This window comes from Felis catus, chromosome A1, assembly GCF_018350175.1.
Source record: "Felis catus isolate Fca126 chromosome A1, F.catus_Fca126_mat1.0, whole genome shotgun sequence".
In the NCBI taxonomy this organism is placed as follows: Eukaryota; Metazoa; Chordata; class Mammalia; order Carnivora; family Felidae; genus Felis; species Felis catus.
The window spans coordinates 192,877,794-192,893,517 of record NC_058368.1 but is presented as its reverse complement, the minus strand read 5'-3'; the positions used below and the strand labels follow the sequence as shown (position 1 = coordinate 192,893,517).

Genomic DNA, 15,724 nt, shown 5'->3' with positions numbered 1-15,724 from the left:
CAATACCCAGAGCTTCTTAGGTTTTGCTTAGGGTCAAGCAGATTTCTGTCCTGCCAGCTTGGAAATTGTATCATTAGAGAGTCCTAGTTATCCCCATTTCAGATGAGGAAATTGAGACTCAGAACATCTAAAGGATGTGGCCAAGGTTAAAGAGTATTTGAGGTACACTGAGTTGCAGACCAACGTCCCCTGGCTTGCCGCTCTGTTCCATTTTCACACCCCCTCAGCTCAGGCCTAGACCAGGCCGGCCTGAGGGGATAACCCTGGACAAATGGGTCAGCAACAAAGGACCCTAAGAAAGCCAAGGTGAAGACATCTAGTAAAAAAAGGTTTTCATTATCTTCAACAGGAAGGATGAGGGCCCGCCTCTATCATTTCTCTTCTGGTTGACCATTCTTGCTGAAGTATGTCTCAGGGGACCCCGAAAGATCTGCCTGTGACTGATGACAGGATGGAAAACAGAAAAGTAAACAAGAGAACAAGCAGCTCATTGTAAAAAAAGACAAGGGATGCCAGGCTGGCTCAGTTGGTTAAGCATCGGAGTCTTGATTTTGGCTCACACAGTTCATGAGATGGAGCCCCAGATCAGGCTCCACACTGACAGTGCTGAGCCTGCTTGGGGTTTTCTCTCTCCCTCTCTCTCTACCCCTCCCCTGCTCATGCTCATGCATGCATGCTCTCTCTCTCTCAAAACAAATAAACAAAATGAAGAAGAAGGAGGAGGAGGGGAAGGAAAAGGAGAAGAAGGAGGACAAAAGGAAGGAAGGAAGGAAGGAAGGAAGGAAGGAAGGAAGGAAGGAAGGAAAGAAAAGATGAGAAGATGGGGCAAGAGAGGAGATACCGTTCATCAAATGTTGATATTAAATCCTTTCTGTGTGTCAGGTATGTTGTTGCAGTATTGGGGGATATAGCAGGGAATGTGCCGACAAGGTCTCTGCTCCATGCAACTGACATTCTATCCGGAAGAACTCAATTATAAACAAGTAAATAAGCAAATAAATAAGATTGTGGCTAAGAGGGATATGCACTATGAAGAACACATAACAAGATGTAAAGCATTGTAACAGTATTTCAGGTGGGTGGGCAGGGAGGGTCTCTGTGAGGAAGTGACTTTAACCTAAGATCTGAAGGATGAGAGGGTGGAACAATGGAGGAAGATCAGGGAATCAGCGTTCCTGCAGAGACAGGGGCTAATTCAAAGGCCTTGGGGCTGGATTGAGTGGAGTAGGGTCAGAACCGGGAATGAGGTGGGTGTGGCTGATTTGGAGTGAGTGACAGAAAAGTGATAGGAGATGAGATTGGGGAGGCCCCAGGCCACTGGTGAAAATTCCTGCCCTGCAGCTGAAATCCTGTTCATCCCTCCTCAGTGTTCCTAGTGGTGCTGGACTTTTATTTCAGTCAGTTACTAGTTTCATCACACCAGCATCTGGAGTAAGCCCTTTATGCACATTATCTCACGTAATGCCCATAATGGGCCTAGGATAGGTCAGTCTGAGAGTAACATATCTTGTTCAGTTTTATTCAGTGACCAGATCAGATTTCCCAGAAAAACAGCCAGAGGTAATAGGCTGCCCACATGTCTCAAATGGTATCATCTTAGTGAGTGGGATAAAGCCCCAGGAGCTCCCCTCAGCATCCTACGTTGTAGAGGGTGATCAAAGAAGCCTGGGATTAAAGCTGGGTTCATGGGTTAGAGTTTCCATTGAAGGCTGACCGAGCTGGCGTGCAGCTTTGATCAAGAAGTCACTCAGTAAGACACAAGAAAAAGCTCAAATCCAATTTTGTACAGACTCCTCTAGGGAGCTGGAAGAAGGGGTGGGGAGGAGAGACACTGAAGATTTTCCAGTACATGACCTCAGCTGCTATACTTCACTCATCCTGTAATTATTGAGCACCTATTGTGTTCCAGGCCTGGGAACAGCTTGGTTTTGTCTGCTCTGAGCAGGAGTATGAGCTGAAATCCATGTGCCCTGGTTCAGCTCCTGCTGCTTTGGCTCAAGGAAGGGGGGGGGGGGTACTCTTTTTGTAGATACCTCTGCTTGGAAGGAGTACCAGTTTCTTGATTCCCCCCAAAGGAGAAGTATGTGCTAGCAGAGGCAGGACATACTGTAAAGGACAACTCTATATCTATCTATATCTATATCATCTATATCTATATTTATATCTATATCTATATCTATATCTATATCTATATATCTATATCTATCTATGTCTATATATATAAAGTTCCTCTTTGGTTGGAGCTCATATTCTAGAGGAGGAAACCAAAAATGATACCTGTTCTAAAGAAACATAAAGCAAATAGACATGGGGTGCTCTTTGATATTTTAGATCAGCTGGTCAGGGAGGGTTTCTCCAAGGCAGAACATTTGGTCTGGTTCCTGAGAGAACCAAGCAAAGGTTTAGAGGAAGAGATTTCTAGACAACAGCACAGCAAATTTGCAAAAGCCCAGAGGCCATCATCAACTTGGTGCATTTGAGGAATACAGCGAGAAGACCAGTGTGACTGGAAGGGAAGGAGAGAGAATGAAGTCTGGAAATCGGGTCAGATCGGTTAGAGCCTCATGGACTGTGTTAAGGATTCTCAGAGATTATTCTAACAAATGGGAAGTCCCAGGCAAGTTCCCAGGAGCAAAGTGAGCCTCATGTTTGTAAAAGGATCACTCTCGCTACTCTGTTTCTAGCATTGTGCTTCTGCTGGGAAAGCACATAAAAGAATTTTGCAACATTATCTTCAACTCAGGAACTTCCACTTTTGTCAGAGACATGGAAATTCAATTACATAAATACTGTGTTATCAACTGCAGTATAAAAAACATAGGGCTGTTCATAGCAGCATTGTTAAGGATAGCCAAAAGGTGGAAATAATCCAAACTTCCATCCGTGGGTGAATGGATAGACAAAGTGTGGTATATACATACAATGGAATATCACTATATCTTCAAAAGCAATGGAATTCTTTTTTTAATATGAAGTTTATTGTCAAATTGGTTTCCATAAAACACCCAGTGCTCATCCCAACAGGTGCCCTCCTCAATACCCATCACCCACCCTCCCCGCCCTTCCACCCCCCATCAACCCTCAGTTTGTTCTCACTTTTTAAGAGTCTCTTATGTTTTGGCTCCCTTCCTCTCTAACCTTTTTTTTTTTCTTCCCCTCCCCCATGGTCTTCTGTTAAGTTTCTCAGGATCCACATAGGAGTGAAAACATATGGTATCTGTCTTTCTCTGTATGACTTATTTCACTTAGATAACACTCTCCAGTTCCATCCATGTTGCTACAAAAGGCCAGATTTCATTCTTTCTCATTGCCACGTAGTATTCCATTGTGTATATAAACCACAATTTCTTTATCCATTCATCCGTTGATGGACACTTGGGCTCTTACCATAATTTGGCTATTGTTGAAAGTGCTGCTATATACATTGGGGTACAAGTGTCCCTATGCATCAGCACTCCTGTATCCCTTGGGTAAATTCCTAGCAGTGCTATTGCTGGGTCATAGGGTAGATCTATTTTTAATTTTCTGAGGAATCTCCACACTGTTTTCCAGAGCAGCTGCACCAGTTTGCATTCCCACCAATAGTGCAAGAGGGTTCCTGTTTCTCCACATCCTCTCCAGCATCTATAGTCTCCTGATTTGTTTATTTTAGCCACTCTGACTGGTGTAAGGTGGTATCTGAGTGTGGTTTTGATTTGTATTTCCCTGATGAGGAGCAACGTTGAGCATCTTTTCATGTGCCTGTTGGCCATCTGGATGTCTTCTTTGGAAAAGTGTCTATTCATGTTTTCTGCCCATTTCTTCACTGGATTATTTGTTTTTCAGGTGTGGAGTTTGGTGAGTTCTTCATAGATTTTGGATGCTAGCCCTTTGTCCGATATGTCATTTGCAAATATCTTTTCCCATTCCGTTGGTTGCCTTTTAGTTTTCTTGATTGTTTCCTTTGCAGTGCAGAAGCTTTTTATCTTCATGAGGTCCCAATAGTTCATTTTTGCTTTTAATTCCCTTGCCTTTGGAGATGTGTCAAGTAAGAAATTGCTGCGGCTGAGGTCAGAGAGGTTTCTTCTTGCTTTCTCCTCTAGGGTTTTGATGGTTTCCTGTCTCACATTCAGGTCCTTTATCCATTTTGAGTTTATTTTTGTGAATGGTGTAAGAAAGTGGTCTAGTTTCATCCCTTTGCATGTTGCTGTCCAGTTCTCCCAGCACCATTTGTTAAAGAGTCTGTCTTTTTTCCATTGGATATTCTTTCCTGCTTTGTCAAAGATTAGTTCGCCACACTAAAAGCAATGGAATTCTGATACATGCAACAACATGGATGGACATCGAAAACATTATGCTAAGTGAAAGAAGCCAAACGCAAAAGTACAAATATTGCATGATTCCACTTGTATGAAGTATGTAGTTAAACTCATAAAGACAGAAAGTAGAATGGTGGTTGTTACCAGGGGTTGAGAGGAAGGGAAATGGGGTGTTAGTGTTTAATGGGTACAGAGTTTCAGTCTGAGATGATGAAAAAGTTCTGGAGATGGATAGCGATAATTGTACAACAATGTGAATGTACTTAATGCCATTGAACGGTTAAAATGGTAAGTTTTATATTATGTATATTTTACCACTAAAATAATTAAAAAAATTTTTTTTTAAGTTTATTTATTTTGAGAGAGACATAGAGAGCGAGCAGGGGAGGGGCAGAGAGAGGAAGAGACAGAGTCCCAAGCAGGTTCCAAGCTGTCAGCACAGAGCCCGTAGTGGGGCTCAAACCCACAAACCATGAGATAATGAATGACCTGAGCCAAGATCAAGAGTCAGACTCTTAACTGACTGAGTCACCCAGGCGCTTCCCCCCAAAACATTTTTTAAGGTATAGAGCTAAGATCTAGGGAGAGAAGAGTGGACCTTCTAGGCAGAGGTAACAGCAAGTGGCAAGTGGCAAAGGCCAGGAGGCAAGAAAGGACCTCGTGTGCTCTAATGAACAGCAAGAAGGCAAAAGGGCTGGACACAATGAAGAAAGAAAAGGTGAGGGCTATTTATCTACAGCCTTGGGGGATCTTGTAGCTTCTTGTAGGAGTCCAGTAGGAGATGGGAAACCCCTGGAGGGATCTGAGCAGAGGGGTGATGCTATCTAACCTTTGTTAAAACAGCCTCATTCTGGTTTCCGCTTTCTTCAAGGAGTCTCATTTGCAAAGGAGGGTAAGAAAAGCACTTTTTCACAGGGTAGCTAACTGTGAGCATTAAAACAGGTAATGTGTGTCGAGGGTTTAACATGATGCCTGGCACAGAGTAAGCCCTTAATAAAAGGTAAGCATTACTGTGACAGAAGTTTAGAGAAAGACTGCAGCCCTCTGAGATTTGGAGGAATTCATGGAGGACGCAGCAGTTCAACTAGACATGGACAAGAATTCCACCAACATAGGGGCACCTGGGTGGCTCAGGCGGTTAAGCCTCCAACTTTGGCTTAGGTCATGATCTCACCCTTCATGAGTTCGAGCCCGGTGTCAGGCTCTGTGCTGAACTCCCTAACCCCATAAATAAACATTAAAATATTAAAAACAGCGAGTAGGGGAGGGGCAGAGAGAGGAAAAGACAGAATCCCAAGCAGGTTCCCAGCTGTCAGGGTGGAAGGAACCTCACCAACAGCACATAAAGGAAAACAGCAACATGACAGGGCAGAGGACATTATAATGTTTGATCAGCCCCAGCAGGTCTCGGCAAGGAGGATGAACGCTGGAGCCTAAGTGATGGGGGTTTTGAAGGTTTTGTAGCAGATGTCCAGAGCCAAGCTGTGATTTCAGCCTGGAGCTGGAAGCAATGGGAGGTCGGTGGTCCAAGGCTGGAGATGGCTAAGCATGGAAGTCAGCGGTTGGGCTGGAGACCCGAAGAATCAAGAGGGCGCAGGCGGGGCCGGCAAAGAGGAAGGCAGGGAGAGGCGCTTCATTCCTCGACGTCAGAGAGGAAGCAATTAAGTGGAGAGCACAGAGGAGCCACAGACAGGCATCACCGTCGGAGCCAGCTCCGCAGCCCTTCCCCGCGCCCAGGCGGCCGACTTCCTCAGAGCCCTCATCATGGTTATGGGCACACTCCCCCGCCTAATGCGATTATGCGTTTACTGTTTCAGCTCCCAGACCACAGAGCTTGAGTCTGTTTTCATTTCATAACGGTGCCCGGCATAGTGTCTGGCACATAGTAGGCATTCACTAATGGTTAGCTGAGTAGCTGCGCGGGAGATAGAAATCGACAAGAGTTTTCGAGAAAGGGCTCCGTGAGCTAAGCAACCAGAAGTATTCGTGGGACCGGCGGGCATTCCAACTCCATGGAGGTTGGTCTCCCTCTCCCGCCGCTCTGCAGGGACAGCACACGGGTGGCAGGCGGGCGCAGCCCTCCACAGTTCACAGAGGGCGTTCACAACTAACGCCGGAACTCGGAGAGGAAGAAAACTAGGGCCCGGCCGCGGATCCGCGCGCGCCGAGCACAGCTGTGGCTCCATTTCACGCCTAGGACTACTGAGTCCCCGGGACAAAGTTGGTCCTCGGAGCGGAGCCGAGGGGGGGGTGGGCAGTCACAGCCCGGAGCGTCCCGCAGGGCTCCAGCACCGTTTGCATCCCCCCCCAGAGAGCTCGTAAATTCTCGGGGAGTACGGGGCAGAGCTTGCGGGCACAGCTTGCGGGAGGTCTCCCGCGCGTCCCAGCGCGCGAACACGCACCTTCGCCCAGCCCGCACCAGTTAGCGCCCAACTCGCCAACTCCCCGACTTTCGCAAAGCTGCCGCGGGCGGGGCAGCCGCCAAGGAGCGGGCCGCACCATTGCAGCCCGAGAGGGGGAAGCGCTCGGTCCCGGGGGCTCCGCCGCTCCCGGACGGATCGGAAAAAGTCGCGAGAAGGTCGGGGCCCGCGGCGCACAGCGTTCGGCGGCCGAGCGGGAGAGGAGCGGCGCTGAGCGCGCGGCTGGGCGGGCTCGGGGGCGGCGGCGGCGGCGACACCCCCCCCTGCGGCGGCGGGGCGGTGGTAGAGGCCGGCTCCCCGGCCGGCGAGCGGCGGAAGTGCCGCGGAGTTGGAGCGGGGCCGGCGCCGCGGCAGCTTCTCCTCGCCGAGCTGCTGCCGCCGCCGGGCGGACGGGCGGACGCGCGGAGCCGGGGGCCGCGCGGCCGGGCCGGCGGGGCGCGGCGGGGCTGACCGGCCCCGATGAGGCGGAAGGAGAAGCGGCTTCTGCAGGCGGTGGCGCTGGTGCTGGCGGCCCTGGTCCTTCTGCCCAACGTGGGGCTCTGGGCGCTGTACCGTGAGCGGCAGCCCGACGGCACCCCCGGAGGATCGGGGGCGGCGGTGGTCCCGGCGGCCGGACTGGTGAGTCCCCCAGTTGCTGTGGGGGTGGGAACCCTTTCTCCTCGTATTCACTTGTAGCCTTCGCTTCCTTCCTCCACCTTTCCCTTTCTGCCTTCTCCGTGTTACCGCCGGAGACTCTTCTGTTCTTCCCATTTTGGGGATTGGGAAAATTGAGGCCCAGAGAAAGACGGGAACTTGTCCAGGGACCCCACGTCAGTCGGAGGCAGAACCAGAACTAGAGACTGAGACTCCTGTTGCTCAGTCTGAAGGTGTGTTTCTTACTGTAGGTTACCATTCTCCTTTCCTTTCATGTCTGGTATCCCCTTACCTCTTTCAGCAGCTCTTGCTTTTGGAAGGTCCTGTCTGTACCCCTGTATCCCAAGATGACTACTTCTTCAGGAGCTGCCAGTCCTTCTGTTTAGCGTCCAGGTCTTTTCCGCTTTTTCCCTCACCTGCTGGTCTCTGTGTTCCCTGCTCAGTGGGACACCAGGTCTCCCTCTTCTCCCCATTTGTGTACCCTCCCCCCTTTTCACCCTCCCTCTTTCCCAGATCTGTGGATTTGTTGGAGGATGCACTGTGCGGGGCATGGGGCGCGGGGAGACTCCTGGTTCTTGAGGGGCCTGCTGCCTTTGACCTTCTCAAGAGTCCAGAAGCGGGGATTCTGGTGGATGGATTCCCCAAATTCCCAGAGGTGTTTGTGCCTGGGTGCCCTGAGGTTGGAACATCAGGTGCCTTCCCTGTCCCTTCTTGGAGATGGGACATGATCCCTCTTGAACTTGTCCAATCTGACTAGGTGTGTTGTTTCTTGCACAAGACTAGGACCTTAATTGTTCTTGCTTCCTCTGAACTCCCCCACGTGTGTGTCTGTTGTGTCACACGTACATATAGACTGATAGCAGAAGCTCTGTCAGAGCTCTCCTACCTCCCCAGCTCCCGGGTAGATAGGCGCCAGTGAGTGTTTGCATGCTTGAACTGTTTCACACAGTGGGACATTTCAGGTTTTCTTACAGGATTTCCTTGGCCCCATAATTTGGTGGATAATTTGTCCATCACTGTCCAACTTGACTTATCCTTGGCAGGATAAGGGAAGAGACTGACTTTTGAGGTTGATGTTTTTCTTTCTCTTCCTAGTATCAGGCTGCTTGAGCACAGAGGGCTGCTTGCTACCGGGATGACCAGTTTGAGTACAGCCTGTCACTCTGGTAATTGTTGCAAACCATCCTGGAGGGCCTCCTTCATCTCTTTGGTAGCTCTTATTGTTTGGAAATTAAGCTCCTCAACTCTTTCACCACCCTGGTTCAAACCCTGACAGCCATATTAGACCTCTTCCCCTTAAATTCTGTGTGCATATTGGTGTTTCCTTCATGAAGTCTTTCTTCACTTCCCTGTACTGGCATCAGGGTCAGGAGGTCAGGGTTCTGTCTTCAACTCTACCATTGACTTGCTGTGTGTGCCCTTGATCACCTCTCAGCTCCCTCTCTGAGCCTCCTTTTCTCCATCTGTGAAATGTAGTTATTGGTCCAGCTCCAGCATTGTGATAGCATCAGTGAATCAGTGAGGAGTACAACGGCCACGTCTTTTTTCTTTCCTGAGGGCAGGGGTCCCTTTTAGCATCCCTCCTGTGGGGGCTCCACACTGGACACAGCCCCAGGTCAAGGGGGGAGTGCCCTGCCTGAGCACTAACTCTCCTTTGGAATGGCTGTAGCCAGTTCTAAAATAGCTCCTGACATTCTGCCTCTGCCTGGAGAAAGCCCTCGTATTTCATTTGCCGTGGATGCCAGAGACGTCCTGATTTTCATTTTCTATAGACCCAGATGTGTAGAGAGAAGGTCAAGGTTAACTGCCAGTTTGGCCTGAGCTTTCAAAGTAAATTACTCACTTGTGCAAGAGGGAATTGATGGAGTAAGGCAGCCTTTTGGGCAGAGAGAGGGGAGCAACAGCTGGGCACTGCTCAGAGCCCTTAACTGAGATGGACAGATAGGCTCATCTGGGAAGGTCTAGTTCTTGTTTATTTCTTTTGCTCTGGAATATCACGCAGAGGAGGAAGAAGGGGTGAAGGGGTGTGGTGGTGTTTGAGGTGGGTACCGATGGATTATCCTTGCTTTGAAGGAACTCCTTTGCTTTCTGGTAGTAGCAGAAAGGAGCTGTTTCCCCAATGATAAGCTCTGCTAGGTGCTGTGGGATTCAGCATTCATCTGCTCCCTTTCAGGAACACTCTGCCAAATTTCCACACAGCCACTTTTTGTTTCACTCTCCTGCAGATGCACAGCACTGGGCTTGGCCCCCAGTCCCTTGTCTGAATGTCAGCTGGCCTTGAGGGAGGAGGCTGACTTCTCAGAGCAATGGGGTTCCATCCCTCATCCCCGTGCACTGGAACATGGACGTAACCCATTAGTCTGCTATCTGGGAAATCTGGCCTCTTGAGCACACAGGGCTTCTCTCGACAGGGCTGACCAGTTCTGAGCTCAGCTTGTCACTCTTGTAATTGTTGAGAATTATCCCAGCACACCTCGTTGATCTTTCTGGTAGAAATAACCACAGGGGCCCTGGAGGGAAGGCTGACAGGACTTTATCCAAATGCAAAATATATTCCCTGTGGGTCTGAGGGCTAACATACCCACTTTTTGAGCAGCCCTTTAACTCTTGGACTTCTCCAGTGGATTGAAGGATAGAGAGTTTCAAGTTAAGAGCATTTATCATCTGCTGGAAAGTAAGTCTGTATGACTGTCATGCTAGCTCATCCTAGGCATACCTCTGGAGCTGGGTGGGGCAGTTGATTTATAAAGGACACATCATGCTTTCAGGACTTCAACATTCATCTAGTCAGACAGCTTTGTCCTCAGAAAGTTATAAAACCAAGCAAGAAAAGCCAGTCTTGAAACTATCTTCATTTTAATGTAGGGGTCTCTCTCATTCGTAGCCCCAATCTGTTTAACATCTCTGTTTAATCCTACCGTTTAACATCTTGGTTTAATCCTACTGTCTGTTTCATATTCCAGACTTGGGAACTGGCTACTAAACACCCGTGTTAGGGAACGTGATGCAGTCCCTCCCCATTTCAGAGCCATAATCTGAAAGTGAGAAATGACTTCATTGGATAATAGCAACTGTGGAATAGAAATTGGTAGGATAATAGAATACCAATGACTTTAATTTTCAAGTATCAAGAGTTTTTCTCATTGTGTCAGAGCTGAACTTTATTCTCGGAACATCTAGAAATCAATACCCTTTCCCTCGCTTTTTTCAGTCTTCCTGGTGGCAGAGCCTTACCCATCAGAAAGTTAAGTACCCTAGAAATGTAGCCTTGGAATGAGTTCTTTAATTTTCTGCAGAGGGGCTGGAACCCTTTATATTATTAATCTCTTCTGTGTCTGCATGCCCAGCTGAAACCTGATGCCGCTGGGGCTGGGTTGTTGAGTTACCTGAGCAAATCTGGCTCCCTGCATTCCTCCTGTCATCCTAGGTAGATAGTCTCCTAAGGAGCCCAGCTGAGGAAGGCCTGGGAACAGGGGCCTGGGTTCTCTCTCTCCTACCCCTAAACTCACTGTGTGACCTCAGGAGAGTGGCTTAACTTCTTTGGGCCTTGGATCTCTCAACTGTGCACTGAAGGCTTATACTCAGAAGAGGAAAGGGAAATGTCTATCATAATGGTGCTCCCCTCCCCTGGCCGGGGCAGACATGGCTAAACAGTCTCTGTCCCACTAAGCCCACACCACCTGTTTCTGGACACTGCTGCTCAAGTGGAGTCAATGGCATGTTGAAACTGATTTGCGACACAGGGAATAGATCCTTCGTGAGGAGGTTTCTAACTTTAATTTCCTGGGGTTCTGTGAGTTGGTTTGGAAGCATGTATTGAAAAGGCCTAGGTAGTGAAAGTATGTTAAAACAGACCTCTGTACCGGAGTTGTGGTGAAGCCGCTACTTACCTGGGGATATGTTCATACTCCAGCGCCTTCTTTCAGGCTGTGGTCTGGGGATGTGAATTCAGCCTTTAATCTGTTGGTGCCAGTGACATAACAAATAATGGAATCGGGAATGAAAACGCGAAGGCCCGTTTTATTTTTTATCTTTTTTTTTTTTTTTCAACGTTTACTTATTTTTGGGACAGAGAGAGACAGAGCATGAACGGGGGAGGGGCAGAGAGAGAGGGAGACACAGAATCAGAAACAGGCTCCAGGCTCTGAGCCATCAGCCCAGAGCCCGATGCGGGGCTCAAACTCACGGACCGCGAGATCGTGACCTGGTTGAAGTCGGACGCTTAACCGACTGCGCCACCCAGGCGCCCCATATTTTTTATCTTTTTTAATGTTTGTTTATTTTTGAGAGAAAGAGAGACAGAGAGTGAGTAGGGGAGGGGCACAGAGAGAGGGAGACACAGAATCTGAAGCAGGCTCCAGGCTCTGAGCTGTCAGCACAGAGCCCGACGTGGGGCTCGAACTCACGAACCATGAAATCATGACCTGAGCTGAAGTCCGGCACTCAACCGATTGAGCCACCCGGGTGCCCCCATGAGGGCCTGTTTTAAAGGGAACCATCTAGCTTGCTAATTGTACAGTGACCACTGTCAGCTCTCACGAGAGAGATGGCATCAGGATCTCATCACTGAAAAACACCCTGAGGCAAACTGGCCATCTGTGGTACGTCCCGTGGCAGGTAACCGCTCATGATGATATTTGCAGTGTGTTCTGTATTTTCGTGTAACTGACTCCCCGTATCCCATCTATGTATCCGAGCTCCCAGGAAGACTGAAATAAGAGTCTTGCTTCTCAGAGAACCACCGTCCTCATGCCCAGTGCGGTGGGGAAAGGAGGTACCCTATGCGTGCCTGAGTTCCTGTGGCCAACGAGTACATCGTGGCCTCCCCTTCCAGAAGTATCTTGAAGGAGGAACTACATCCTCTTCTAGCACACAGCCTAAGGCTGGGCCCTTGGAAGGCGATCAGGACATGTTTGTTGAGCGATCGATATGTGTCAGAGCAGGAGGGGGGCTTCAGAAGTCGGCTAGTCTGCCCACCTTGCTTTGTAGGTATGGAAACTGAGCCCCAGGAGCGGGGAGTACAGACCAGAACCCAGTTCTTCTCCAAATTCTTGCTCTCTTTCACCACGAATATTTTTTCCCTCCACATCCTAATAATTGATTCGTCTCTACCATTATTTCCCGCACGAGCCGAGATTATCACTCCCAGTTTTGGAGCCCAGTACTTATTGACTAATTATTGGCTGGAACTTACCTGGCTTTTTTGCAGCTCCATTTTTATACATTTCTTCTCAAATTTTTATAGTGTTAAAGCAAGTAAAATGAATTAAATTTTAAGGTGGCCAAGGGATCCGGCTGGGAAATTGGGAAATTAAACGGATGCATCGCGTGTGGCATCATCACTGCTATCTGTGACAGACGGAGCTAGCGTGAGCTTGAGAGCCATTTCAGATTCTCTATCAGTTGCAAACAACAGAATGAAATACGCTACATGGGCTGAAATGAGTAAGGGAATATATTAGCTCCTGTAATTGCAGTGGCTTCAGGTATGGTATCATCTAGAAGTTCCTGCCCTAGACTGAGCCCTTGTGGTAGCTAAAAGCGGTTGTAGCCCTTCCCGACCTCATGTTCATACCCAGATCCTGGAGGAGAGAGTCTGTCTCCTCTGGTAGGTTCTGCTGAAGAGGGAGGAAACTTTTTTCCTCGAAGTGCTAGCAAGATCTCCTTAGGTATCATCAGCCTAATCCGGATCTGATGAGCTCTCTGAACCATCCACACTTGTCAAGAGGATGAGCGATGCTGATTGACTTAACCCACGCAGGAGCCAGGGGTAGGCTCGGGCCATCCGCCTTGTAGGAAGGTTTTTCCCAGAGAAAAGCCCGGGCGCTTTTGTGGAGAGGAGGGGAAATGCAGTGTAGGGATGAGGACTACAGGTGTACGTTCCAGAATCTCACTGGCACAGTGTCCCAGGCAGTCGCTGCTGGAATCAGGCTTGGTCCCCGCGATCAAATCTCTTGGCCATCCAGGACTCAGTGCTGATCACTGGACCTACAGTCTGGATGTCTGGCATCCCAGTGGTCCCGGCTGTGCCGCCCCTTAGCTGGGATGATTAACTCCCTGAGCCTCAGTTTCCTCTTGAGGAAGCTCGCATGTGAATGCTTGCTGGTGTGGAGTAGAGGGTTGAGATGAAGCGCAGTTTGAAAGCTGCCTTTATTTAATCTTGTGAGTCCTGCTGCCGCCTTCCTTCCCCTCACAGACATCCTGAGAGCTGCGCCCCCCCACCCCCCGCCCCCCATTAAAAGTCAGTTCATTGAACATTTCTCTCAAGCTGAAAAAGAACTTCTGTCTCTTCAGCTTTGACTCTTTTTTTCTGCCTGGCCCTCTTAGCTGGAGGAGGCGGAGTGTTCATACTTTGGAAGCTAAACAATTCCGCTTGCTGTGGTGGGTGGGTGTGTATTTATGAGTGTGTAGCTTTCTCTCCATGTGTCTCTCTTCGCTTTCTCTTATCTTTGGATGGTTCCTGTTTGCTGCCCTCTGCTGAGTGTAGATAGGAGAAGGACGGGAAAAAAGCAGGCCCATGTTTTCCTTCCCCTTTGGTTTTGAGAGAATTCTGAGCTTCAGATGCTGAATTTTCCTCTGTTTGCGCAGGTGATAAAAAGCCACAGTGTAAAATGACACTAATAAGAATGATGATGGTATAGATGACAGGGAGAATGATAAGGTTAATAATAATAATCACAGTGGCTACCATTTCTTTGGCACTTATTCTGGTAGGTGTTGGACTAAGAAGCCCTTTACCTGTATGTCTTGTTAAATACTCCCAGGTATAAACAGGTAGGAATGAATGAGGGAACCAGGGCTCACGGAGGTGCACATAGTGGCCTGAGGATACACAGCCTGTGGTTGTGGGGCTGGTGTTTGAGCCTGTGGGTCTCTGATCCAATGCCTGAGCAGGACAGAGGACCTGTTTCCCACCCTGCCCTGACACCCACTCCTACGAGGCTGCTACGGGAGCCCTGCTGTCTGAGCAGAGGGGAAAGACCATTGTGCTAAGACTGAACCCTCTTCAGCGGCTGAGGTAGAGCCCACATGGTCACTTGAAGAGGCCCCCTCACCAAACCGCCCCCGCAGCCCTGTTGGCAAAGCGACTCCCCCATCCTCCTAGACTGAGACATCATGGGGCAGCGTGTAGGGCTCTAGTTTTGGAGCCGCTTGATTCAGATCCCTAGCCCTGGGCAAGTCACTTGGCCTCCATGCCTGGATTTCTTGGTCTGTAAAATGGAGACAGTGTTATGTGTATTGATGGTTGAATGAGTCACAGTGGGTAAGGCCCTGAGCACAGGCTGGGTACAGAACGAGTCCTCAGTAACCGTGGTTATGCTCCTGTTTGTGGGAAGTGCCTGGCTTATAGCAGGGACCCAGTTCTTCATAGTAGGGACTCAGCTTCCCTGTGGCTCAGATAGGGAGGGAGGCCTCTTTATGGTTGTTGGAAGGTGAGGTCTGAGGAGAGGTGGTTGGCCTCATGGTGCAGCGTTCAGAGGTGGAACAGGGCCGCAGTGTCTCTGGTGATTGGGGGTGGGAAGGAAGGTGTGTTTGCACAGCTGCTCTTTGTAGTCCACTCCCTGACGCTCTGGAATCCAAAGCAATTATTGGGGGAACCTTCCCATTTACTACGCTGGGCGAGAACCCAGATCCTCTGCGTCCTTCTAAGAAGTATTTTTTGCCACCTCCGGGAAGTATTTTTTGGTCACTGCAGCCCCCAGGAGTTGCTCACTAGTGTTAGTTCCCCTGAGCATTGATTTTATCACCTGTCCACTTAGGTGGAGAAACTTCCAGAAAGGCATGGCCTGGGGCTTCTTTCTGCTGCCCACTCCCTGTACCTTTCAGGGTATTTCACATCTCTCTGCCTCACACACACTGCTCCCTTGCCTCTCTCGCCCTTCTTCCCTGCCACCTGGCCCCTAAGCCTCCCTCGCTCCTGTAGGGGCAGCCTGGGGTTGTCCTCTTGCTACCAGGAGCCCAGAGCCCCTTATATAAATGTGTCGTGTGGTGCAATAATTGTTTTTATTTGATCTGTCCAGACTGTCGTCTCCTGAAGGCAGGAACTAACCTCTGTCTCGGTTGCCCACTCTAATTTGCCCCAAATATGTGCCAGACAACTGAAGCAGCAAGCAAGGAGTGATCTGGTTGGTGCCTGGTAACTGCTGGCGGAGTGCAGGAGCTTAGCCTTGAGGAACGGCTCTTCTTGGGTGCTTCAGAATCCCTGGGGAGCCTGTTAACACCGGGGCTCCAGGGCTTGCGCCCAAGGAGCATGATTGGGCCGGTCTGGGGTGGGCCAGGGATCATCCTTCGGGGAACTCTCTCCTCTCTGTCCACATCTCCAACTTGTCAGCATCCCTGGGAGGCAGACCTGACTTTCCCCAGGGGCCCACT

At 49.4% G+C, this 15,724-nt stretch overlaps 1 protein-coding gene across 1 annotated transcript in view; it reads left to right on the top strand.

Moving 5' to 3' along the window:
- The first annotated feature begins 7,048 nt into the window (after positions 1–7,048).
- Positions 7,049–15,724, top strand: part of GALNT10 (polypeptide N-acetylgalactosaminyltransferase 10) — a 223,165-nt gene continuing 214,489 nt past the window's right edge. Inside the window, exon 1 of the mRNA XM_023260250.2 lies at positions 7,049–7,336. Coding sequence (XP_023116018.1) covers positions 7,178–7,336 — 159 coding nt within the window. The 5' untranslated portion in view covers positions 7,049–7,177. The remainder of the gene's footprint in view (positions 7,337–15,724) is intronic.